At 36.9% G+C, this 25,059-nt stretch overlaps 1 protein-coding gene across 2 annotated transcripts in view; it reads right to left on the bottom strand.

Annotated features, from left to right (window-relative positions):
* The window catches only part of ZSWIM5 (zinc finger SWIM-type containing 5), a 214,023-nt gene that overhangs the window by 5,205 nt on the left and 183,759 nt on the right, over positions 1-25,059 (bottom strand). For both annotated transcript variants that reach the window (XM_046023252.1, XM_046023261.1), the window contains exons 6-11: positions 24,132-24,308; positions 20,641-20,787; positions 20,051-20,188; positions 18,368-18,628; positions 18,021-18,156; positions 16,853-17,010 (exon numbers count right to left, since the gene is read on the bottom strand). In XM_046023252.1, the coding sequence (XP_045879208.1) occupies positions 16,853-17,010; positions 18,021-18,156; positions 18,368-18,628; positions 20,051-20,188; positions 20,641-20,787; positions 24,132-24,308 (1,017 nt within the window). The remainder of the gene's footprint in view (positions 1-16,852; positions 17,011-18,020; positions 18,157-18,367; positions 18,629-20,050; positions 20,189-20,640; positions 20,788-24,131; positions 24,309-25,059) is intronic.

The following is a 25,059-nucleotide window of genomic DNA, read 5'->3' as shown; positions in this document are numbered from 1 at the left end:
GCTGAATGGGAGTGGGTGAGAAGGAACATTCTTACCCTATTCCTGATTTTCAGGGGAAAGTATTTAGTTTCTCTTGACTAAGTGTGATGATAGCTATAGGTTCTTTGTAGATATTCTTTATAAAGTTGAGTTGGTTCTTTTCTATTCCCAGTTGCTGAGTTGCTGTTGTTGTTATCATGAATAGGTGTTGGATTTTTGTCAAGTATTTTTTTGTATATATTAATAAAATTATATAATCTTTCTTCTTTAGTCTGATGATGTGATGGGTTACATTAATTGGTTTTCCAGTGCTGAAACAGCCTTGCATATCTGGAATAAATCCTACTTTGTCATGGTTTATAATTTTTTTTTTAATACTTTGTTGGATTCAATTTGCTATTATTTTGTTGAGGTAAGGTCATTCATTAGTGATGTCAGTTTGCAGTTTTCTTTTCCTCTATGGTCTTTATCTGGTTTTGGTATTAGAGTAATGCTGGCATCATAAGATGAGGTAGGAGGTGTTCTGCTTCTTTGTTCTAGAACAGATTTTAGAGAATTTGCCTCATTTATTCCTTAAATATTTGATATAACTCAACTCAGTGAAATCATCTAGGCCAAGTGCTTTCTGTCTGAAAGATTACTGATGCAAATTCTTTTTTTTTTTTTAAGATTTTATTTATTTATTCGACAGGCAGAGATCACAAGTAGTCAGAAAGGCAGGCAGAGAGAGAGGAGGAAGCAGGCTCCCCACTGAGCAGAGAGCCCGATGCAGGGCTCAATCCCAGGACCCTGGGATCACGACCCGAGCCGAAGGCAGAGGCTTTAACCCACTGAGCCACCCAGGCGCCCCGATGCAAATTCTTTAGCAGATGTATGCCTATTCAGATTATTCAGTTTTGGTAGATTGTGTTTTTCAAGGAATTGGTCCATTCATTATTGAAGATATCAAATTTGTGTTAATACAGTTGTTTGTAATTTTCTTTATTACCCTTTTAATGTTTAATATCATTTATGATATTAGTAAGTTATGTGTTCTCTTTTCTTGGTTAGCCTGGCTAGAAGGTTATCAATTTTAATGACTTTTTAAAGAGGTACCTTTTGCATTGAGTTTTCTGCATTTTCTTCCAATTTTCAAGTTCATTGATTTTTTTCTCTAATTTTTTTAAATTTCTTCTGCTAGTTTTAAGTTTATACTGCTCTTCTTTCTTTAGTTTTCTAACATGGAAGCTTAGATTATTGATTTTATTTTATTTCCCCCCAACTTTATTGAGATATAATTGACATATAACATTGTGTAAGTTTAAGGCATACAGTGTGACTTGATATACATACTGCAGATTATCACAATAAGGTTGAGTAACACATTCATCACCTCACTTCATTACCTTTGCGCGTGCGTGTGTGTGGTGAGAACATTAAGATCTATTCTCTTAGCAGATTTTAAGTATACAACACAGTATTGTTAACTATAGTCACCATGTCTTACATCAGATTCCAAGAACTTATTTAATTTCTCCCAACCTTCAGGACCTGGCAATCTATGTTTTCTATGTTTCTCTGAGTTTCTCTGTTTCTGTGAGTTTGGCATTTTTAGCACATAAGTGAGATCATGCCATATTTGTCTTTTTTGGATATCTATATCTATAAAACTAAACACAATGCCCTTAAGGCTCACCTATGTTGTTGTCAGTGGCTGGATTTTCTTTTTTTATGGTTTAGTAATATTCCTCTGTGTGTGTGTGTGTTTGTGTGTGTGCACATGCAATACATCTATTTATCTGTTGTTGGACACCTAGGTTGTTTCCAAATCTTGGCTATTGTGAATAATGCTGCAATGTAACAAATACAGGGGTGCAGATAAGTCTTTGAGATAGTGATTTCATTTCCTTTGGATATATACTCAGAAGTGGGATTGCTGGACCATATATGGTAGTTCTACTTTATATTTTTGAGGAAGCTCCATACTGTCCTCCAAAGTAGCTATAACAATGTGTATTTCTACCAACACTTCACTAGGGTTCATTTTTCCTCCATATCCTTGCCAGCACTGGTTATCTCTTGTTTTTTAAATAATAACCATTCTAACAGGGGTGAGGCGATAGATTCGTTTTAAATTTTCTTTCTTTTGTAACCTATGGATTTAATGCTATAAATTCCCCTTCAAGCACTGTTTTTGCTGCATCCCCTACATTTAAAAAATATATATTTTATTTATTTGAGAGAGAGACAATGAGAGAAAGCATGAGGGAGGAGAAGGACAGAGGGAGAAGCAGACTCCCCATGGAGCTGGGAGCCCGATGCGGGACTTGATTCCGGGACTCCAGGATCATGACCTGAGCTGAAGGCAGTCGCTTAACCAACTGAGTCACCCAGGAGCCCCATCCCCTACATTTTGATCATTTGTATTTTAATTTTCACTTAGTTCAAATATTAAAAAATTTCCCAAGATTTCTTCTTTGACCTATGTGTAATTTAGAAGTATGTTGTTTGAGCTCCACGTATTTTGGAATTTTCCAGTTATTTCTTTTTATTATTATGTTATGTTTGTCACCATACAGTACATCATTACTTTTGATGTAATTAGTGTTTCATGAGTCATTGTTTGCATAAAACACCCAGTGCTACACGCAATACGTGCCCTCACGGGCTAACCCATCCCCCCACCCCACTCTCCTCTAAGACCCTCAGACTGTTTCCTGGAAACAATCCAGTTATCTTCCTGTTATTGATTTCTAGTTTAATTCCACTGTGGGCTGACAGCATACTTTGTATGATTTCTTTTAAATTACTTAGGTGTGTTTTATGGTCCAGAATGTGGTCTGTCTTGGTGAGTGTTCCATGTGAGTTTGAGAAGAATGCGTATTCTGTTCTTTGATGAAGTATACTATGTTAATTGGACCCAGTTCATTAATATTGCAATTTAGTTCAAGTATATCCTGATTTTCAGCCTGCTAGATTTGTCAATTACTGAGAGAAGAATGTTGAATTCCCCAAGTATAATAGTGGATTTGTCTATTTCTCTTTGCTATATCAGTTTTTGTTTCACATATTTTGGTGTTCTGTTGTTAAATGCATATTCATTAAGGATTATTTTGTCTTCTTGGAATAACCCTCTTTATCCCTGTAATCTTCCATGTTTTGAAGTCTTTTTGTGTGAAATTTATACATAAACTCCAGCTTTCTTTTGATTTGTGTTAGCATGGTATACCTTTCTCCACATTTTGTTGTTGTTGAAGAAATTGTGTTTAAGAAATATTTAATTTAAGAAATATTTTTAAAGGTGAAAATAACAAACTGGCTAAACTACTATGCATGCTTTCCTGGGAGAGTATCTTTTCCAGACTCTTCCTGCTTTCAGTGTGGCTAGTCTGGCAGTAAGGCTTTAGGGTATGGAAAGTGAGGGCCAGAGTGTTGATACTCTTGTTGGTTTAAAGCCCTGGCCTCTAGTTTTTTTTTTTTGTTTTTTTTTTTTTTTTTAAGAGAGAGAGCAGAGAAGTGGGCAGAGGTGGAGAGGAAGAAAATCCCCAGTAGGTTCCATGCTCAGCACAGAGCCTGATGTAGGGCTTGATCCCATGACACTGAGATCCTTACTGGAGCCAAAATCAAGAGACAGACGCTTAACTGACTGAGGCACCCAGGCACCTCTGGCCTTTGTTTTTAGTAAAAAATATTTGAAAGGAAAGCATATAAGCTCAGTCATAGAGAAATTAAATATCTTCCTAAAGGTACTGAGATAAAAAGCCGAGTGATGTTCACTGTTTGTACTTTTGTTTGAGTCTTTTTGCTTGTTCTAGCACTCCTTCTTAGAGAGTGCTAATTCATTTATCTATCTATCTAGCTAATTTGTGGTTAACATCTGTAATCAAACTTGCTATTTTAACCATTTTTAAGTGCACAACTGAATGGTGCTCATCACATTCAAAATGTTGTGTAAATATTACCACTATTTGTAAAATTTTAAATTTTTTTTTTTTTTGACACAGAGAGAGAGAGAGAGAGAGAGAGATCACAAGTAGGCAGAGAGGCAGGCAGAGAGAAAGGGGGAAGCAGGCTCTCTGCCAAGCAGAGAGCCCGATGCAGGACTTGATCCCAAGACCCTGAGATCATGACCTGAGCCGAAGGCAGAGGCTTTAACCCACTGAACCACCCAGGCGCCCCTGTAAAATATTTTAATTACCCCAAACAGAAGCCCCTGGTAAAACTCTAATCTACTTTCTGTCTTTATTAATTTGCCTGTTTTAGCTATTTTCACATAATCATATACTTAAAATTTTGTATCTGGATTATTTCACTTAGCATGTCTTCAAAGTTCCCCAGGTTGTAGCATGTTATCAGAATGTCATTTCTTTTCATGATTTAATATTCCATTGTATGTATATATCACATTTTATTTATCTGTTTGTAAGCTGACAGATACTTGGGTTGTTTCCAACTTTTTGGCTGTTACAAATAATGTTGCAATGAACACTGATGTGTAAATATCTGTTTGAGTCCCTCTTTTTCATTCTTTTGGGTATATACCTAGAAGTGGAATAACTGCATTATATGGTAATTCTATCTAAAATTTTCAGGAACATGGGTGCCTGGCTGGCTTGGTCATTGGAGCCTGTGACTCCTGCTCTTGGGGTCATGAGTTCAGGACCCATACTGGGTAAAGAGCTTACATTAAAGTAAAAAAAAAATTAGAGGTACCTGGGTGGCTCAGTTGGTTAAGCATCTGCCTTCGACGCAGGTCGTGATCTCAGGGTTCTGGGATTGATCCCCGCATTGGGCTCCCTGTTTGTGGGAAGCCTATTTCCCTCTCCCCCTCTCATGCTCTCTCAAATAAATAAATAAAATCTTTAAAAAAAAAAAGGTACAATTTTCAGGAACAAACTATTTTCCACAACAGCTGTATCACTTTACATTCCCACTGGCAATGTACAACATTCCAACTTCTCCACATCCTTGCCAACACTTTATTATTATTATTTTTTTATAAAAGCCATCCTAATGGGCATGAAGTAGTATCTCACTGTGGTTTTGATTTGCATTTCCTTAATGACTAATGATGTTGAGTACCTTTTCATTTGCTTATTACTTATATATCTCCTTTGGAGAAATGTTTCTTCAAATCTTTTGCCCATTTTAAAATGGGTTGTCTTTCTGTTGTTGAGTTGTAGTTCTTTATAGATTTATATATTAAGCCCTTATCAGGTATATAATTTACAAATATTTTCTTCCATCCTGTAGGTTCTCTTTTTACTTTCTTGACAATATTCATTAAAAGCTTTTAATTTTTTTTCAACATTTCACTTTTTTTTAAAAAAGATTTTATTTATTTGACAGAGAGCGATCACAAGTAGGCAGAGAGGCAGGCAGAGAGAGTGAGAGGGAAGCAGGCTCCCTGCCAAGCAGAGAGCCTGATGTGGGACTCGATCCCAGGACCCTGAGATCATGACCTGAGCCGAAGGCAGCGGCCTAAACCACTGAGCCACCCAGGCGCTCTTCAACATTTCACTTTTAAGTCACCTCTACATACAAGGTGGGGCTTGAACTTATAATCCCTGAGATCAAGAGTCACATGCTTCACCAATCAAGGCAGTCAGACACCCCAAAAGCTTTTAATTTTGATGAGGTCAAACTTATTTTTTTCCTTTGCTGTTCATCCTTTGGTGTCGTATGTAAGAATTCACTGACAAGTCTGAGGTCATAAAGATTTATCCCTATACTTTCTTCTATGAAGTTTATGGCTTTAGCTCTTTTACTTAGGTCCTTCCCTTTACTTTTAGTCTGTGTCTTTTTATATATGTATATTTAAGTTTTTTATTTATTTGACAGAGAGAGAGATCACAAGTAGGCAGAAAGGCAGGCAGAGAGAGAGGGGGAAGCAGGCTACTCGCTGAGCAGAGAGCCTGATGCGGGACTCTGACCCCAGGATCTTGGGATCACGACCTAAGCCGAAGGCAGAGGCCTTAACCCACCGAGCCACCCAGGTGCCCATGTCTTTATATTTAAACCGGTTTCTTGTAGAGAATATATAATTAGGCCTTTGGTTTATTGTTTTTGTTTTAAATTTGCTCTGTCAGTTTCTATTAAAGATTTTTAATATATTTTTTAAGATTTATCCATGGGGAAGGGTAGGGACAGAGAGAAAGGGAGAGAACTCTCAAGCAGGCTCCCTGCTGAGCATGGAGCCTGACCCAGGGCTGGATCCTAGCACACTGAGATCATGACCCAAGTGGAAATCAAGAGTTAGATGCTCAACTGACTGAGCCACCCAAGAGCTCCAGTCTCTATCTCTTATTTATTTATTTTTAAAAAGATTTTATTTATTTGACAGAGAGAGAGAGAGATCACAAATAGGCGGAGAAGCAGGGCTGGGGGCCAGGAAGCAGGCCCCCTGCTGAGCAGAGAGCCCGATGCAGGGCTTGATCCCAGGACCTTGGGAGGGATCATGACCTGAGTTGAAGGCAGAGGCCTAACCCACTGAGCCACCCAGGTGCCACTCCAGTCTCTACCTTTTTTTTTTTTTTCAGTCTCTTTTAATTGGCATATTTAGACCATAACATTTAAAGTGATTACTGATATAGTTGGAATAATATCTACCATATTTATTAACTATTTTCTATTCATACTTGTTCTTCATTTTTTGTTTTTTTTTTTAAGATTTTATTTATTTATTTGACAGAGAGAGAGAGCACAAGTAGGCAGAGTGGAAGGTGGAGGGAGAGGGAGAAGCAGGCTTCCCACTGAGTGGGGAGCCCCATGCAGGGCTCAATCCCAGGACTCTGAGATCATGACCTGAGCCAAAGCAGCCACTTTAACCAACCCAGCCACTCAGGTGCCCCCCCACCCTTTTAAAAAAAAAACTCCTCCCATTTTGGCCATCTCTGGCTTACATTGATCTCTTTTTATTTAAATTTGTCTCTTATCAATTATACTTCTCTTAAAATTCTTTTAGCATTTGCCCTAGAGTTGCAGTATACATTTACAATGAATATAAGTTCATTTTTAAATAATTATACCAGTTCATAAGATGCCTTATAATAGTATTCTCAATTTTTCCTTTCCTTCTGTAACATCATTGCTGTCATTCATTTCACTTATCTTTGTGCTATAATTACCCAATATATTGCTACCATATATTGCTATTATTATTTAAAATTTCTTAAAAGTTTGCTTGTTTGTTTATTTATTTATTTATTTATTAAAGGGAGGAAAAGAGAGAGAATATCTTAAGCAGGTTCCACGTCCATCATGGAGCTAGATGCAGCACTCAATCTCATAACCTTGAGATCATGACCCAAGCTGAAATCAAGAGTTGGATGCTTAACTGACTGAGCCAACCACGCGCCCCTAAGATTTTTATTTTTATGTGATCTCTACACCCAACATATGGCTCAAACTTACAAACCCGAGATCAAGAGTCACATGCTGTATCGACTGAGCCAGCCAGGTGCTGCTGCTATTATTATTTTACTCTAAACAAGCAGTTATCTATTAGTTTAACTAAGAATTTTAAAAAAACCCAAAGGTTTTATTTTACCTTCATTTCTTTTCTAACATTCTTCCTTTCTTTATGTAGATTTGAGTTTCACATCTATATTATTTTCCTTTTCTCTGAAGGACTTCTTGCAAAGAAGGCCTATCAGCAATAAACTTCTCAGTTTTTGTCTGAGAAAGTCTTTATTTCTCCTTTACTTCTGGAGGATAATTTATTTGGATACCAAATTCTGGGTTGGTGGGTTTTTTTTTCTTTCAACACATTACATATTTCACTTCATCTCTTCTTGCTTGTGTGGTTTGTGAAGTGATGTAATTCTTATCCTTGTTTCTCTATAGGTAAGGTAGCTTTGTTCTCTGGCTTCTTTCAAGATTTCTTGGTCTTTGGTTTTCTGCAGTTTGAGTATGATATGTTTAGGAGAAAATTTTGGTGTTCATACTTGGTTTTCTCTGAGCTTCCTGGATCTGTGTTCTGGTGTCTGTCACTAACTGGAAAATTCTGAGCCATTATTACTTCAAATATTTCTTTTGCTCCTTTCGTTCTTCTCCTAGTATTCCCATCATGTATATGTTGGGTATCTTCTCTAATTGTCCTACAGTTCTCAGATACTCTGTTCTTAGGTACCCCATCCCACCATTTTAAAAAAATCTTTGCATTTTTATTTAAGCAGTTTCTATTGACATTTATAATTTAAGAATTTGGAAATATTCACATGGTTCAATGTTGAAATGACACAAAAGGTAAATAATTAAAAGTTCTTTCTTCCCCTCACCCCTGATGCTCATTCATCCACTTCTAACCCTATATGCAGCCAATATTATGAGTTCTTGAATTACCTTCCAGAATACTCTACAGATAATAAGGAAATACATTATCTATCTATCTCTCCTTAAAAACAAACAAAAAACCCCACGAATAGTAGCCTAGTATACAAAGATTTACATGTTTTTCCCCCTGCATATCAACATATCTTGGAGATTCTTCCACATCAGTATATAAAGATCTTCTTTTCTATTAAATGGCTGCATAATAGTCCATTTATGGATGTACAGATTCACAACTCCTTATTCAAAACCCTTTGAACGTGTTTTGGAATTCAGAATTTTTTTTAAAGAAAGATAATTTATATATACTTTATACATAATCTTTGCAGTGGGCTTGGGGCAAGATCCCATAATTAAACACACTGTGAATGAATAAATATTCACACTAGTTGGGATGAAAAGCAAAATAAGTATTGTTATTTATCAATAACAGCTTTAAACTGAGAAATGAAATGGTGTGATATAGACCATAAATACTTGGTACTCTTTATTTCTAAGAAAACATTCAATAAAACCTAAAACCTAAAATCCAAGACCAAACTAAATATTTCTACATACACATGCAATAAATATTTGCTGCATTTGGTTTCTTGAGGATCTTGGACAAAAGTTTCATCAGGTTTGTTATTACTGTCACCAAAGATTAGAATTAGTATTTAATGATGGGCCAGGAATGGTGTTCTTTAATGATAAAGCAATACTACACTACAATAGATGACCTTTAAAAATGTGTAGTTCTAGGGTAATGTATCTCATTAATATGGTTTTCTAGATAAGCAGTCTGCTTAATTAAGCAAGCAGATTTAAGATCTTCACTGCTAAATGCATATTATTCAAGGCCAAGTAAATGCTCTTATATTTCTCCTGTATTACCTATGGAGATTTTTTTCCATCTGTTATATCTCACCATTGTCTTCACTACTAGTCTCATGCTTATTTGGGTTAACACCATTTTAGCAATTTTTCTATCTTGCAAGGAATGTACAATAGGTACATACTTTATTCAGTATTTTTTTGATATCAGATTGCTCTATCTTAGTGCTTCTACAATCTTAGAGAACATAAAGGTCATCTTGAGAATTTGTTTAAATATACATTCTTGGGCTTCACCACGGAGATTCTAATTCAGTAGGTCTGAGAATTCACATTTCTAACAAGCTTCCAGTTGTTATCGATGCTGTTTGTCCACTGACCACACTTTCAGTAGCAAAGTTCTGACCTATTTAGACTTCTAGTCAATAAAATTTTAGTGTCTACTTTTTTGTTGACTTCATGGTAGGTAGAAGCTCCTTCATCATAGATATTCAGATATTTTATACTATGATGCTTCTTAAATTTCTGCAGCCAATTCTGATACTTTATACTCACCTTAAATATGTTCAGTCCTTCATGACATAGTCTAGCTTTTTTCATGACCAAAACCCAATCAGGGGCATAGTCACACTGCTTCATTGCTGAATCTATGCAATCATGGTCATTTCAGCATCTTCATTTTTTGCCCTCTGAAATCTGTTCTTCATTAGTTCTGGTCATTGTTGCCCTGGTAAAACTTCAACACTCTATTTTTTTCAAGTCATATGTTGTATTAATTCCCACACCCTATTCTTTAGTAAGATGCCTCACAGATATACCTGATTAAGCTTCTACACTAACTCTATGTTCTGTGCTACTGAAAATGATGCATGCTTCAATTTCTTCTTATTCTTCAATTTTCTGGACATTTTTACAGGACAATTAAAATCAAATGGACAAAATGACAACAATACAAACAAAGAAGGCAACACATTACTGGTGAACAGCAAAGATATATGTAACTAAGAATGCTGTGGAACAACTAATGCCTAATGTCAGTGGAGGTCAGGTTTTGCCGTGAAACTTAAAAAAAGTTTGGATTTTCAAAGCTTTTCAGATTTTGGAATTCCATGAAAGAGATTTTGGACATAATATACTTAATCAGCCTCCTATTGATGAATACTTAGAATATTTCAAATATTTCACAATTACAAACAACGCTGGGCCAAATAACCTAGTACAAACATCATTTCACATTTGGGTATAAATACATTTGTAAGATAAAATTGCTGGGTCAAAGGATATGTGCACTATAATTTTCATAGATATGCCAAATTGCCCTCCACAAAGGATTACCAATCATACTCCCAGTCCACACCTTTGCAAACACAATGTTTTATCAAAATGTTTTCTTTTATTTTGAAATAATTTCAAACTTACAGAAATGTTTCGAGAATAGTACAGAGAGATCTTTTCTTACCCCTGAAGCATTCAAAAGTAATGATACCCTATCACTCCTGGATAGTCTAGACTTCTGGCAAGCAAGGAAACTCTTCTACATACCCACAATACAACCATCAAAATAAGGAAATTAATATTGATATATTACTACCATCTACCACAGATCCTATTCAAGTTTCACCAATTGTTCCAATAATGTACTTTATAGCAAACAGATTTCAAACAAGATCATATGTTGTATTTAATTTTTCCTATCTCTTTAGTCTTTGTCATCTTGGAAAAATTCTTCAGTCTTCCCTTGACATTCATGACCTTGACACTTTGCAGATTAAACTAGTTATTTTGTAAGTATGCCCTTCAATCTGGGTATGTCTGATGTTTCCTGAAGTTCTTATAACTTCCTAACTGGTGATATATAATTTTGACTTGACCCATTTCTGATGGTCTTAACTGTGATCATTTGATTAAAGTGATATCTGCCAAGTTTCTCTACTGTAAAGTTACACATTATCCCTTTGTGATTGACAAGTATTTCATGGAAACATACTTTGAGATAATGTAAATATCCTTAATCAAATGTTCACCCACTAGTTTTAGCATCCATTGATGTTTCTAGGCTGAACTAAGTATTATATATAAATACAGCCTCTCCCCACCCCCCAAATGCTATATTCTCATTTCATCATTCTTTCCACAATCATCAGCTGGCATTCTACTCTATTCATTTATTTGCTCAAACCAGTATAAAACTCATGGATAAAACTATTTTATTCAATGAGTTATAATAAGTTGCCATCATTACTTAACTATGCATTTATTTATAGCTTTATTGAGGTATAACTGACATACAATCATCACATATTTTAAAATGTAAAACTTGATAAATTTTGACATATGTATACCCCCAAGAAACTATCACCACAGTCAAGATAATGAACATACACATCACCCCCAAAGTTTCCTTGTCACCTTTGGTGATCCCTTCTTCCCTTCCAACATAGCTTGCCCCAGCTCCCGTTCCTGTGAGACTGCTGATCTTCTTTCTGTCACTATAGTGTGCATTTTCTAGAATTTTATATAAATGGAATAAAACAATATGTAGTTTTTAATTTGGTCTAGCTCCTTTCACTTAGCAATAATTATTTTGAGATTCACCCATGCTGTAGTGTGTATCAACTGTTTATTCCTTTTCATTACTTAGTAGTATTCCACCATATGGTTATATCACAGTTTGTTTATCTGTTCACCTATGGATGTATATTTGGATTGTTTCCAGTTATTGGTTATTAGAAAGAAAGCTGCCATGAACATTCATGTTGAATAATTTGTACAGATATATACTTTACTTTCTTTGGGTAATATCTAGGAATGCAATGGTTGGACCATATGTGTAAGGGTTCATTTAACTTTTAAGAAATTATGAAATGGTTTTTCAAAGTGGTTTTGCCACTTAAGTTCCTGCATGTAGTTTATGAAAGCTCCACTTGCTCCACATCCTTGCTAGTCCTTGCTATAGGTTTTTGTTTTTTGTTTTTATTTAGCCATTTTCTTATTGTGATTCTATTGCATTTCCCTAAGAACTAACAATATTGAACATTTTCCATGTGCTTATTTTCCATCAGAATATCTTCTTTGGTGGAGTATCTCTTCATATCTTTGCTCATTTAAAAACTGGGTTATTGCTCATTTAAAAACTGGGTCATTTTCTTATTACTGAGTTTTGAGAATTCTTTACATATTCAGGAGGCAAGTCTTTTATCTGAGATACATGATTTGCAAATACTTCTCCAGTCTGCGGCTTGCCTTTTCTTTCTCATAGAGACTTCATAAAGCAAAGTTCTTAATTTTGGTTAAGTCCAATTTATCAACTTTTTCTTTTATGGATTATACTTTTACTGTATAAGATTTTGCTCCACCAAAATCTTTGCTTACCAAAAAATGAAAATGATTTTTCTAATGTTATCTTCTAAAGTTTTAGTTTTAGTTTTTACATTTAGATCCTTGATCCATCATAAGTTAATTTTTGTATATGTTGTAACATCTGTTGAAAAGACCGTCATTTTTTCTCAAAGAATTGGCTTTGCCCTTTATTGAAAAAAACCTAACCACATATATATGAGTCTACTTTGGGACTATCCTTTTTCATTGATTTGTCTGTCTAGCTTAACACCAATAATCCTATTTTGAATACTACAGCTTTATAATAAGTCTTGAAATCAGGTAATATTAGTCTTAATACTTTTATTTTTCTTTTGAGAAGTTGTTTTTGGCTATTCTAGGTCCTCAGCATTTTCATACAAATTTTATAATTGGATAGACAGTATCTATCCCATAGGCTGTTGGGATTTTGACTGGAATTGCATTGAATCTATACATCAATTTGTAAAAAATTAACATTTAATAATATTGAGTCTTCTAATCCATAAGTGTATATGTCTTTCCATTTACTTAGGTCTTCTCTCATTTCTCTCAGCAGTATTTTATGATTTTCATTGTATAGGCTTTGGACATCTTTTGTCAAGTTTATTTTCAAGTATTTCATATTTTCTTTATACTATTTTAATAGTAATTTTTAAAATTTCAATTTCTGATTGTTCATTGCTGGCATATTGATTTCTATATATTGATCTTGTATCCTGCAACCTTGCTAAAAACTCATTATTAATTCTAATAGCTTCTTATAGCTTTCATAGGATTTTTCTACATAGATGATCATGTCATCTGAGAATAAAGACAGTTTTACTTCTTCCTTTTCTTTTTTAAAAATATTTTATTTTAAAGTAATCTCTACACACAATGTGGGGCTTGAACTCACAGCCCTGAGATCAAGAATAGCATGCTCCACCAACTGAGCCAGCCAGGCACCCCTACTTCTGCCTTTCTAATCTGGATATCTTTTATTATTTTTTTTTATTGTCTTATTGTATTGGATAGAACCACCAGTTTGATACTGAATGAACAACATCTTTGCCTTGTTCCTGATGTTAGGAAGAAAGGATTCAATCATTTACCATTAAGTATAAGAGTAGTTGTATCTTAGATATCCTTTATCATGTTGAGGAAGTTTATTTCTTTTCCTAGTTTAAGAGTTTTTAATGTTCTTATTAGGGATTCATGTTAGATTTTATTAAATGCTTTTTTTTGTATTATTAAAATGATGAAATAACCCATGGGTTTTCTTTTTTACTCTGTCAGTATGGTGAATCACAAAGATTGATTTTTGAATGTTAAACTAACCTTACATTCTTGAGATAAACCCTACTTTGTTGTGATGTTTTATCTTTCAAAATATATTATTGGACAGGGGCACCTGGGTGGCACAGTGGGTTAAAATATATTATTGGATCAATCTGTTAACATTTTTATTAAGAATTTTTATACCTAGCCCATAAGGATATTATTAGTCTGTAGTCTTCTTAGGATTTTTGACTGGTTTCGGTATCAGAGTAATGTTGGCTTCATAGATTGAGCTTGGAAATATTTCCTCCTCTTCAATTTTCTGGAAAAGTTTGTATGGAATTGTTATGTTTTCCCTAAATAGTTGGTAGAAGTTACCAGTGAAGCCATCTAGGCCTGGATTTTTTTTTTTGTGGAAAGGTTTTTAACTATGAATTCATTTCTTTTTGATGTTCAATTCTATTTATTATTTTTATTGTGATAAAATATATATAACATAAAATTCACCATTCTAACCATTTACGGGTACAATTAAATGACATTAAATCCATTCACAATGTTGTACAACTACGGCCACTATGCATTTCTAGAACTTTGATGATCCCAAACAGAAACTCTGTACTCATTAAATAATAACTAACTTCCCCAGGCTCTGTATTCTACTTTCTGTCTCTATGAATTTCTCCTCTGTTTTGCTTTCTGCCCCTTTGAATTTATGATATTAACTGTGGCCACTTTACTCAAGTGATGTCTACCAGGTAGCTCTACAGTAGACTTATACTCTTTTTCCTTTGTGATTGATTAAGTGCTTTGTAGAGAGATACATTGGGACTACATAAATATCCCCTTCCTAATAAAATACCCACTAGTTTAGCAACCACTGATGTTTCCTTGCTGTGGCAGTTCTAGGTACCTCATATAAGCAGAATCACATAATATTTCTCCTTTCGTGTCTGTTTTATTTCATGTAGCATGTTTTCAAGGCTCATCCATGTTGTAGTATGTATCAGAATTCCATTCTTTTTAATTGCCAAATTAATATTCCAGTGAATGCATAGATCACATTTTGTTTATCTGTACACCTGTTTATAGACGCATTTCCAACTTTTTGCTACTGTGAATAATGCTGCCATGAACACTGACGTACAAGTATCTGAGTCCAAGTTTTTATTTTTTTTGGGTATATACTTAGCTCATCTTTATGCTTGAATGAGCTTTGGTAGTTTGTATATTTCAAGAAATTAGTCCACTTCATTTCTGTTATTTAATTTATTGACATAAAATTGTTCACAATATTCCTTTATTATCATTTTTATGTCTTTAGAATTTGTTGTGATGTCACCTCTCTCATTCTTGGGATTGGTGATTTTTTTGTCTTCTCTTTTTTTCTTGATCAGTCTGAATAGAGATTTCAATTTTATTCTTCTTTTCAAACAGTGTTTGGTTTAATTGATTTTTATCTACTGTTTTTTTTCTATATTCTGTTTATTGATTTATGCTCTGATCTTTATTATTTCCTTTCCTTTGCAATTTCATTTGATCTTCTTTTTCTGGTTTCCAGTTAAGGTGGAAACAGAGATCATTGATTTGAAACATTTCTTTTCAGATACAGGCATTTAATGCTAAAAATTTCCTTCTAAGTAAAGTTTTAGCTGTATTCCAAAAACTATGATATGCTTTTCTTTCATTTTCCTTCAGTTTAAACATTTTCTAATCTTGGGTTTTTTTCCCTTGGTCCAGTGAGTTATATGTAAGTGTGTGGTTTAATTCCCCCTATTTGGTGAATCTTCCAGATATCTTTTGTTGACTTCTAATTCAATTGAGGTTGTCTGAAAAAGTTTATTTCACCTTTGTTTTTGAAAGATATTTTCAATGGTGTAGAATTCTAGGTTGATGGTTTTTTAAAAGTACTTTAAAGAATGTCCTCCACTTTTTTTCTCGTTTATACTGTTTCTAGTGAGAAACTTGCTCTCATATTTAATCTTTTGTCTTTTGTATATAATATGTCTTTTTTCTCTAATTACTTTTAAGTAAGATTTTTCTCTTTTAATACTGGTTTTAAACAATTTGACTATGATGCCCCTTGATAAAGTTTTCTGTGGGTTTCTAGTGCTTGAGGTTAATTGAACATCCTAGATCTTAGTCATCTGATCCTGCTTGGAATCTGATACTCCATGCCATGCCACTGCCACCATCACCCCCACATGGATGCCTTTTATTAAGTTGATGGATTTTTGCCTATAAGATTGGTGAATAATGTTATCTCAGGGTAATGTTAATTTGCATTTCTCAAGGAAGTCCAGGTATTTAATTGTTCAAAAGTTATTTGTATCTTCTTTTCTGTGAACTGTCTGATCATATCCTTTGACTGTCTGGTCATATCCTTTGTTCAAGTTTTGTGTTGGTGTATTGATCATTTTCATATTGATTTATCTGTATCTTTTACCTTTTCCATAATGAACATATATTTTTTGGGCAATAAGACACAACCTGAAATTATTTTTTAATGAAAAGTATCTTAAAATATCCATAGTTTCCTAGTATCAGAAAAATATCCGTAACCCACGCAAGCTAGTATCTCATTATAGCTTCTCAGGGGCTTGTTTTCATTTCTTTTTGTGGTGAAACCTACCTAGCTAATAGGGAGGTAGTATGTGAGTTTGAAAATGTGAGAGTCCGTCTTAGCTGCCTATCTTCTGACAAGGAGCCCTGGAAATATCACAGACTCTCATATCTATAGAGATTTATAACTCTTAGTCATGACTTCACTGGATCTTCCAATGGCCCTGGGGAGGCTGATATGTTCACTGACAATGAATCCCATTTTATAGATTTTGAACCTGAGGCTTGCAAAGATGAAGTGACTACATCATATGGAATGTTAGATTTAGAAGTTATCTTAAAGATGATTTCACTCTACATACTCAGCATCCCACAATTAGTAACAAAGGCAAAACTCTGTCTTGGACCTGGGTGCTCATTCTAATGACAGTAATCAAAGTGGGGACCCCTATCACTCTAAGTAGTCAAGAATAGCCTTTCTTTTTTAGGAGACCACAGACCAAGCCCTTGATAGGCCATGACTGGGCCAGCATAGTAGGGGTGCTGGAGCCTAAGTTCTATCTATGCTCACCTTTGGCAGCGGTCAACATGGTGGAGGCCAGTTCACATTGCTGTGATTCCAAGTGTCCAAGCGTGAACCAGCGAGGATAACGGCTGGGCACCATAGACACCATATGGTGAGGGTGAGAAGTGTCGCCTGTAGAAGTTGAGTTTTCTAGAACAGGTAACCTAGAAGACCCAGGGAGAGTCATCAGCCGCCATCCAGACCCTTGACATTCTGAGCCACCTTAGAGAAGTTTGTTCTTTGCTGGGGAAGAACTGTGCAGGAAAGGGTTAACTAAGAGCTTTAAAGATTGTTTCTCTGTTTGTATTTTAATGTAGGCTCCATGCTCAGGATGGAGCCTAATGCAGGGCTTGGACTCATGACCCTGAGATCAAGATCTGAGCTGAAATCAAGAGTTGGACACCTAACTGACTGAGGGACCTAGGTACCCTGAGCCTCAAAGGTTTTAAAACCTAGAATACTATACTGTATGTAAGGCGAATGCCTGGGTGCTTGTAGAACTCAAGCTGAATACTTCTTACTGCAAATAGATTTGAAAGGCAGTTTGAAAGCCCTAAAACTATTTTTTGAAGTATAAGAAACATATGCTAAGGAATCCTCAGAAGTCCTTTTCTGGTTGAAGTGAAGAGCTCTCTCAGCCTTCTGATCTAATTAAAATTCTTCTTCTTTACGGTCTGCTGCATCCTAGAGGTCCACCTGCCTAAGGAGCCTATTCTAGTTTGAAAACGAGATCCCCATAGCTTATTATTCTCAAGTTCTGGTATAGAAAGACTTATTTTTATTTCTTTTAGATGTATCTGGTGACCTCTGCCTAGGAACCATGACTCATTTGAGCTCAAATGGGCTCAAACCCATTCTCATGCTGCCTAATGGGCCCCAGAGACAAAGATACTCAGGTCTTGGGTGCTCCATATCTACTAAAAACTTAGGGGCTTCCTAAGGTGACCCACTAGGAGTACAACCAGGGAGCCAAGTGGATCACCAACATGTCATTCCAGACAGGAATCCTAGATAATAGGAATATGCCTGAGCAATTTTAGGGTGTGCTTGGTCCAGTATTTTCAGGTCTAATAGAAGAGACAAAGAGGGAAAGAGAAGAAAGTGAGATAAAGAAAAAGAGCAGTGGAGATTTCTGCTTTGATGGAGGCAACTGGGCGGGGAAAGTGCTACCCACCTCATGGCACGTAAGGCTAATTTATAGGACAGGTCTGGATCATGAGGCAGCAGAGCTGAGAACAAATACTTGGCAAAGGTATGCATGGGAACACTCTCTCGGTGAATGACTTCTCCTAGACCACTGAAGGGGCCTCCTGCAGGAAGAAGATAGGACAGCCAGTTATTTATCTACATGCTTCTATTTGCCAATCTGGACTTGAGCTGTAGGATCCTGCACATGTTTGCTAGCCCTGGGAACTTGAACTATACTTTAACATAAAAAATGATTCTGTACAGTGCTCTGTTACAGAGGGGAACTCAGAGTTACAAGCCTAAGGTGCTATGACAAAGCCCTTCTCTACTTACCCTCCAGGAGTAAGATGCACTGTTTCTGCAGTGTTCGCACTAGCTCATCGTCCAGCTGCAGCTCCTGAAGTCGACTCAGGAGCTGTTCCTCATTACGGCACACCTTGTCCTGTGTGTAGAGGCCTTCAGGCATCACTCTCTGCTGACCCATCCCCATCAGAGCAACTTCCAGGGCCAGTGACAGGTAGGACTCATGGCTGTTTGGGCAGCCTGTAGCCACAGGTACATGCTGGTACACAGGGGGCCTGCTTTCATTCATATCTGAGGGCAACATGGGACCAGATTCTTTAGGTCAGTTCTGTGGATTCTTTTCTCCTCTTTCCTTCCCACTTTGGAATACAGTTAGGTCAGCAGATGCCACAGGGAAGCTGAGTCAAAACCCCAGAGCAGTAAGGAAAATATACTGAAAAAAGATTACACAGAGCCACAGAGATTCCCAACTCCTTCCCAATATGTGAACTGGCTAGACCAGTTGGGGAAGAAGTGGATCTTATATTAATCTTTTGCTAATGCATTATGTAATACATGATTATCTGTTGGTTTTTTTTTTGTTTGTTTGTTTTTGGGTTTTTTTGTCTATTTCACTAGAGTATGAGTACTTAAAGGGAAGAGACGTTATCTTATTGCCCTATGCATCTCCAGGGTCTGGTATGTGAAAGGAGCTAAGTGTATGTCCTTGGTGAATACATTCCAAGTATAGTTTCAGGTTTTCGAGATGTGTCACTGTGCAGATGAAACAGACCTAAGATGATGATTTCTTTTCAGGCGATTAGAGGGAAGATAAGGGCAGCTCTAGCTCAGATTGGGGACACCCATTGTATTTCTACCCAGAGAAATCCAAATCCATCCATTTAAACTATTACTTTTGTAACACTTGCAACTTCTTTGTAATTATTACCTTTTATGTTCCACCTCTGGGTTCAAAGTTTCAGAAAATGAGCACAGGTTTAAAGTCTTACAGGGGTTTAGAGTTTCTTTCCTCTTCACTCATCTGGTTAAATATTTATGGAAAACTATTAAATGAGAGGTATTGCCCAAAGTGCTGGGATCACAAAGATAAGTAAGTCATAATTTCTACTTTCAAGGAACTGAAGTCTGGTAAGATAATCACTTGTAAACAAATTGTGCTGCAGTAGGCTAAACACTATAAAAGATGTATGTATAAAATATAGTGATGGCATAAAATTCTGTCTCTAGTCCTTGCTACACTGAGACTACTAAGATTCTTCCCTTCCAGTTTGAGTTCTTACTGGTAAAATCAGAATATAACCATCATAAGGAAGAAAATTCAAAGAAAACATGAGAGTATTATGCAATTTTAAGGGTTACACACATTCTTTTTTTTGTAAGTTCTTTTCTGCTTCAAGACTGCTCCGAGACTTGGCCTCTGCCTCCTGAACACTATTGCTCTTCATACTCACTTTGGATTACACTCGTTAGGTATTCATGGTATGGAAGTGAGAGGAGCAAAGGAAAGCTGGCAAGGGGAAATGGGAGAATAGGATGGGGCCAGTCTACAGGGTGGGAAAGGAAGGTGGGAAAGAGATGAAGCCCAAGGAAACCTCTCTGGGCAGGTCCAATTTGGGTAAGAGGACAAAGGCTGCAGAAAATGTAGACAGAGTCAGACAGGGAAGGGAGGGCTACCAAGGACAGTTCTAGCTCTTCTCAGGCTGACCCCTGTACCTGACACTTCCAGATAGCCATCATCATTCAGACGACAGGCCTCAGTCAAAGTGAGAAACAGACAGCCAATGGGATCCAGGGGGTGGCCCACCCAGCCTTCCAGGTTTGTGATGGTTGTGGTTCCTCTCTGTAACAGTTCTGGAAACAACACATCCAAATTTTAGAAATTGATAGGGACACACTGCTCTCTGTCCCTGTCTGAGTCTTCTCATTAGCAACTTAAAAATATCTTCCCCCATTGTCTTGCCTTGGTAGTCACAAGTTTATTAGCTATAAGGTCTTGAGGTCTGCATTTAGACTTCTTGCTCGCAGCACACATAACGTAAATATAGTTTTACAGTTTAAAGAGGGTCTTATACAGATCTTAGTAGGCCTTCCAACTGCCTGTGAAGGACACAAACCAGCATTATTATTCCCATTTTGTAGATTAAAAAAAACTCTGAGATTTATAGAGGTAAAGTGAGGTATTCCACACAGCAGGTAGAAAACCCTGAAATTCCCTAGCTCCTGCCAGTCCATGAAACTTAAAGCCCCTGAAGATCCTCATCAGCCCCAGCCTGAGAAGTTAAGATAGCTCCTTATCAATATACCTTTCTTCTGATGCTTGTAGATTTCCAGCTGCCGTTGCTGCTGCAACCTCAGAGTATTGATAATGGCCACTGTGAGTCTGAGGGCCTCTTTTGGATAACCATGGGAGCGCAGAGCATCGACCCGAGCGCAGGCTGTAGGCACATGCTCTACCAGATGAGAAGAAAATATTTTGGTTGGGTTAGATTTTCCAATAGGAAAATTCATGTTTGACAAACGGGGTTTGTGTTTTGCTCAGTTCCTAAAATTCAGCTGATATCTACTGTGTACCAAGACCCATGTTTTATCTTTTAAGAATACAAAGTTGAATAAGTCACAGGCACTACCTTCAAAGAACCTCCATGCGGCCTCTGTAGAGTGGTATGGTGTAGAAAGGAACACACAACTAGGATAATAAAATGTAGTACCTCTTTGTGACCTCGTACTATGAGAACTCAGTGGAGGTAGTAGCTAACTGCCTAAAGAGAAAGGCCTCATTCATCTATTAATCCTACATTCCTGAGAACCTATTTTATGCCAGTTTGCTTGCCAGGCAAAGGAAGTACAAAGGTAAATAAGAAATGGCCACTTGCCTCAAAGACCTCACAAATGATACATAAACAGATCATTATAAAACAGTTAAAAGTAAACAACATGATAGTAATATATACAGAGAGAAAATAATATTTGAGCTGCACTTTGTAGAACTAGCAAGATTTTAACTAGGTAGACAAACAGGAAAAGGCATTTCCAGCAAAAAAGAACATATAAGCAAAGGCATATAAATAAAAACATAAGAAGTATTCTAAAAAGCATCTTTTGAGTATAACAAATAGTTCTGTGCAGAGTTAAGTTATGTCACCAGAGACTGCCTAGAAATGTGGAGTCTGGTATGCCATACTAAGGAGACTGGATTTAACGTAAGGATAATGGAGGGCCTCAAAAGCTTAAAAACGGGCAAGTGATTATAATGAGATTAATAGTTCATTGTACGATTTTTTAAAAATTTAAATAGGCTCCATGCCCAGTGTAGAGCTCAATGCAGAGCCCAAACTCATGACCCTGAGATCAAGACCTGAGCTGAGATCGAGTTGGACACAACCAACTGAGCAAAGCAGGTGCCCCCATTTTGTGATTTATTTTAAAGATAATATTAAAAGTCAGAAATAACTGCAGAAAATGTGAAAATATAGATAAGCAAAATATAAAATAAAAATCAGAGATAACCATTATTTCCAGTATTGTGTGTATGTATGCATTAAGTATGTGTGTGTATATATATTGTGATTGTGTATATATATATACATGGAATGACATGATCATTATTTTTTTTTAAGATTTTATTTATTTATTTGACAGACAGAGATCACAAGTAGGCAGAAAGGCAGGCAGAGAGAGAGGAGGAAGCAGGCTCCCCGCTGAGCAGAGAGCCTGATGTGGGGCTCAATCCCAGGACCCTGGGATCATGACCTGAACCAAAGGCAGCCACTTAACCGACTGGGCCACCCAGGCATCCCTTATTATTATTTCTTAAAGATTTATTTATTTTAGAGAGAGAGCATGAGCAGGGGGAGGGGTGGGCAGAAGGAGAGGGAGAGGGAGAGAAAGAGAGAGAGATGGAGAGAAGCAGACTCCCTCCACGCTGGAGAGAGCCTAACGTGGGGCCCTATCCTACTACCTTGAGATCATGAGTCAGACTCTTAACAAACTGAGGCACCAGGTGCCCTCATGGGATAATATTATAATTATTGTTTTGTAATTGGGTTTTTTCTCTGAATAACATGAAGTTTTTTTATATCATTAAATATACTTCTACAACATTAAAAATGCTGATATATCATTCCTCTGAATATATGGATATAATCCACTGAGTCAGTCAATCCCCTACTGTTGGACATTAAGATTATTTCCAACTTTTCTCATCTGTACATTATTTATGTCCATGCTCTAATAAAGCCCCTAACTTTACACATATTCTTAGTTACTTATAGCTCAGTACAAATTCCTAGATGTAGAATTCCTGGGTCAAATGGTATGAATGTATTTTAACAGCTTTGATAAGCATTACTGAAATACCCTTTAGACAGGGTATAAGCACTTACATTCCTACGAGTAAATAAATGAGAGTAACTACCTCCATGTAACTTTTCCCACACCATAAACTAATTATCTTTATTTCAAAAATCTCTGACCATTTGACAATCAAAAAATGGTAATTCAGTGTTGTTGTTTTTTAAAGATTTTATTTATTTATTTGACACAGAAAGAGAGATCACAAGTAGGCAGAGAGGCAGGCAGAGAGAGAGGGAGGCAGGCTCCCTGCTGAGCAGACAGCCTGATGTGGGGCTCGATCCCAGGACTCTGAGATCATGACCTGAACTGAAGGCAGAGGCTTAACCCACTGACCCACCCAGGCGCCCCAATTCAGTATTGTTTTGATTTTCACATTTTCACCTTTGTTTACTGACGAGGTGCATATGATTTCACACACTTGTTAGATTTATGTTTTGGACGTGTTAGATCTGAGAAGAGGAAAGGTGACCAAAGGAGACTTCAGGTAGTGGCCCACAGTGAATTTGGGCAAGGCTTTTAAGAGAGATAGGGACATATGCATATTCAGCAAGTTTTTTTTTTTTAAGAGATTTTGTTATATTTATTTGACACAGAGAGAGAGGCCACAAGAACACAAGCAGGGAGTGCAGGAGAGGGAGAAGCAGTCTCCTTACTGAGCAGGGAGCCTGATGTGGGGCTCAATCCCAGGACCCCGGGATCATGACCTGAACCGAAGACAGACGCTTAACCAACTGAGTCACCTGGGTGTCCCTGCATATTCAGCAAGATCTTGAGAAAGACAAAGAAATGTAGTGAAGGATGAAGGTAAGGAATTGGGAGAAGATATAAAAATGTATGTCACTGTTGTAAGACTCAGAAAATGAGTATTTTTTAAAAGTGTCTGTTTTGGAATGGGCATCCTGTGATAAAACGAAGAAGAGATTGACATACAGCCAGAGGAATCTTTAAACTCACAATGGATCAGCTCTGTTCCTTTATAATGAAGGAAGGAAGGGAAGTGGAGAGGAGGAAAGGAAGACAGCTTGGTGACAAATGCAGATAGTGCTCTAGCTACTAGTACAGGGTAATTTAAGTTTCAGTTAGTGCCTTTTTTCAAAATATATTAATTTCAGAGTGGATTATAACATTGCTCTGCAACTGTTGACTAAGAGCCTATGCACTGATATTTAATGGTTTTATGAGTACTCTTTTGAGATTTATTAACTCCTTTCCCCTCCTAAAACTCGGGAAATAACACAAATTCCTCTGTTTGAGGTCATTATACTTCAGCTAAGTACACATGGAAGTGGCTGAGGCTTCACATAAATACCTCGAGTCCCTAGTTAAGGCCCCAAAGATCTGTCCAAATTGGAGTTGTGTTGCCAGCACCTATGTAGTTCTGGCCTGGCACAAGGTAAGACTGAGCTCTGAAATTCTTAGAGGAGGGGAGAGGTACACTTACCAAGCCACAGCGGCTGGCCTTGGGAATTAAACAGTAGTCTCTCACTTTCCTGCTGGCAGGCAGGAGCTGTATATATATCGCTGCTTATTATTCGCTGTAAGTGGCTGTCCTGCCAATGTAATTCACGGCCCTCGATGGCTCTAGTGAACACTGTTCGTCTTGGTCTGGATAAGGAGTCTGGGGAAAGAAAGACATGCAGCAGTTCAGTGACAGGTAATCTGAAGCTCTAACGCTTATGTCTTCATCAGAGTGGGAGGGTGAGAAGAATAGTATGTGGTTCGTGAGAGCAGCCACTCTGCCATCTGTCTGGGTGCTTGTTGTGCTGCCTCTTTATCGGCCAGCCCTTAATGTGGCTGTGCCCTCTATGGCACGATCCTTTCTATAGAGACGTATGGCTGCCTTTCCAGTCTACAGAAGACCTATTTCTCCTAGGACGTAGAGCCACATGAAAAAGAAGAGAGACAGTGGTGCTCAGCTGCTCAATTATGAGAATACCAACTGCTTCTATAGAAGTCAGAGGAAGAGAGAAGCAGCTAGACAATTCCCCTGGCCAATCTATAACCTGTCTCATTTACAGCCTGACCCTTATCAGACTAAAGACTTCATGTAATTTATATTAAAAGCTGAAAAAGGGCGCAAGTCCTATGTATTCTGGTCCCTTTATCACACTGATATCTATAGGCTTACAGTCTTGTTCTTAAATATGAAAAACTGATGCTGACAAAAGACTAAATTAACATGTACTCTTACCATGCCATCTCTCTTCAGGAAAATGTCTGCAAGGAAACCAAAACAGTTTAGACAAAATAGGTTCAACTTTTAAGGGTGGTATGGAGGAAGACCAAATGAAAGATATGTCATCATAAACTCTGGAGACAGAAGGCCTCATGGAAACTATATTTAAGGAAATAAAAAACTAACCAACCAA

This window comes from Meles meles, chromosome 1, assembly GCF_922984935.1.
Source record: "Meles meles chromosome 1, mMelMel3.1 paternal haplotype, whole genome shotgun sequence".
In the NCBI taxonomy this organism is placed as follows: domain Eukaryota; kingdom Metazoa; phylum Chordata; class Mammalia; order Carnivora; family Mustelidae; genus Meles; species Meles meles.
The sequence above is the reverse complement of the archived record's forward strand: the minus strand, read 5'-3'. Positions and strand labels throughout refer to the sequence as shown.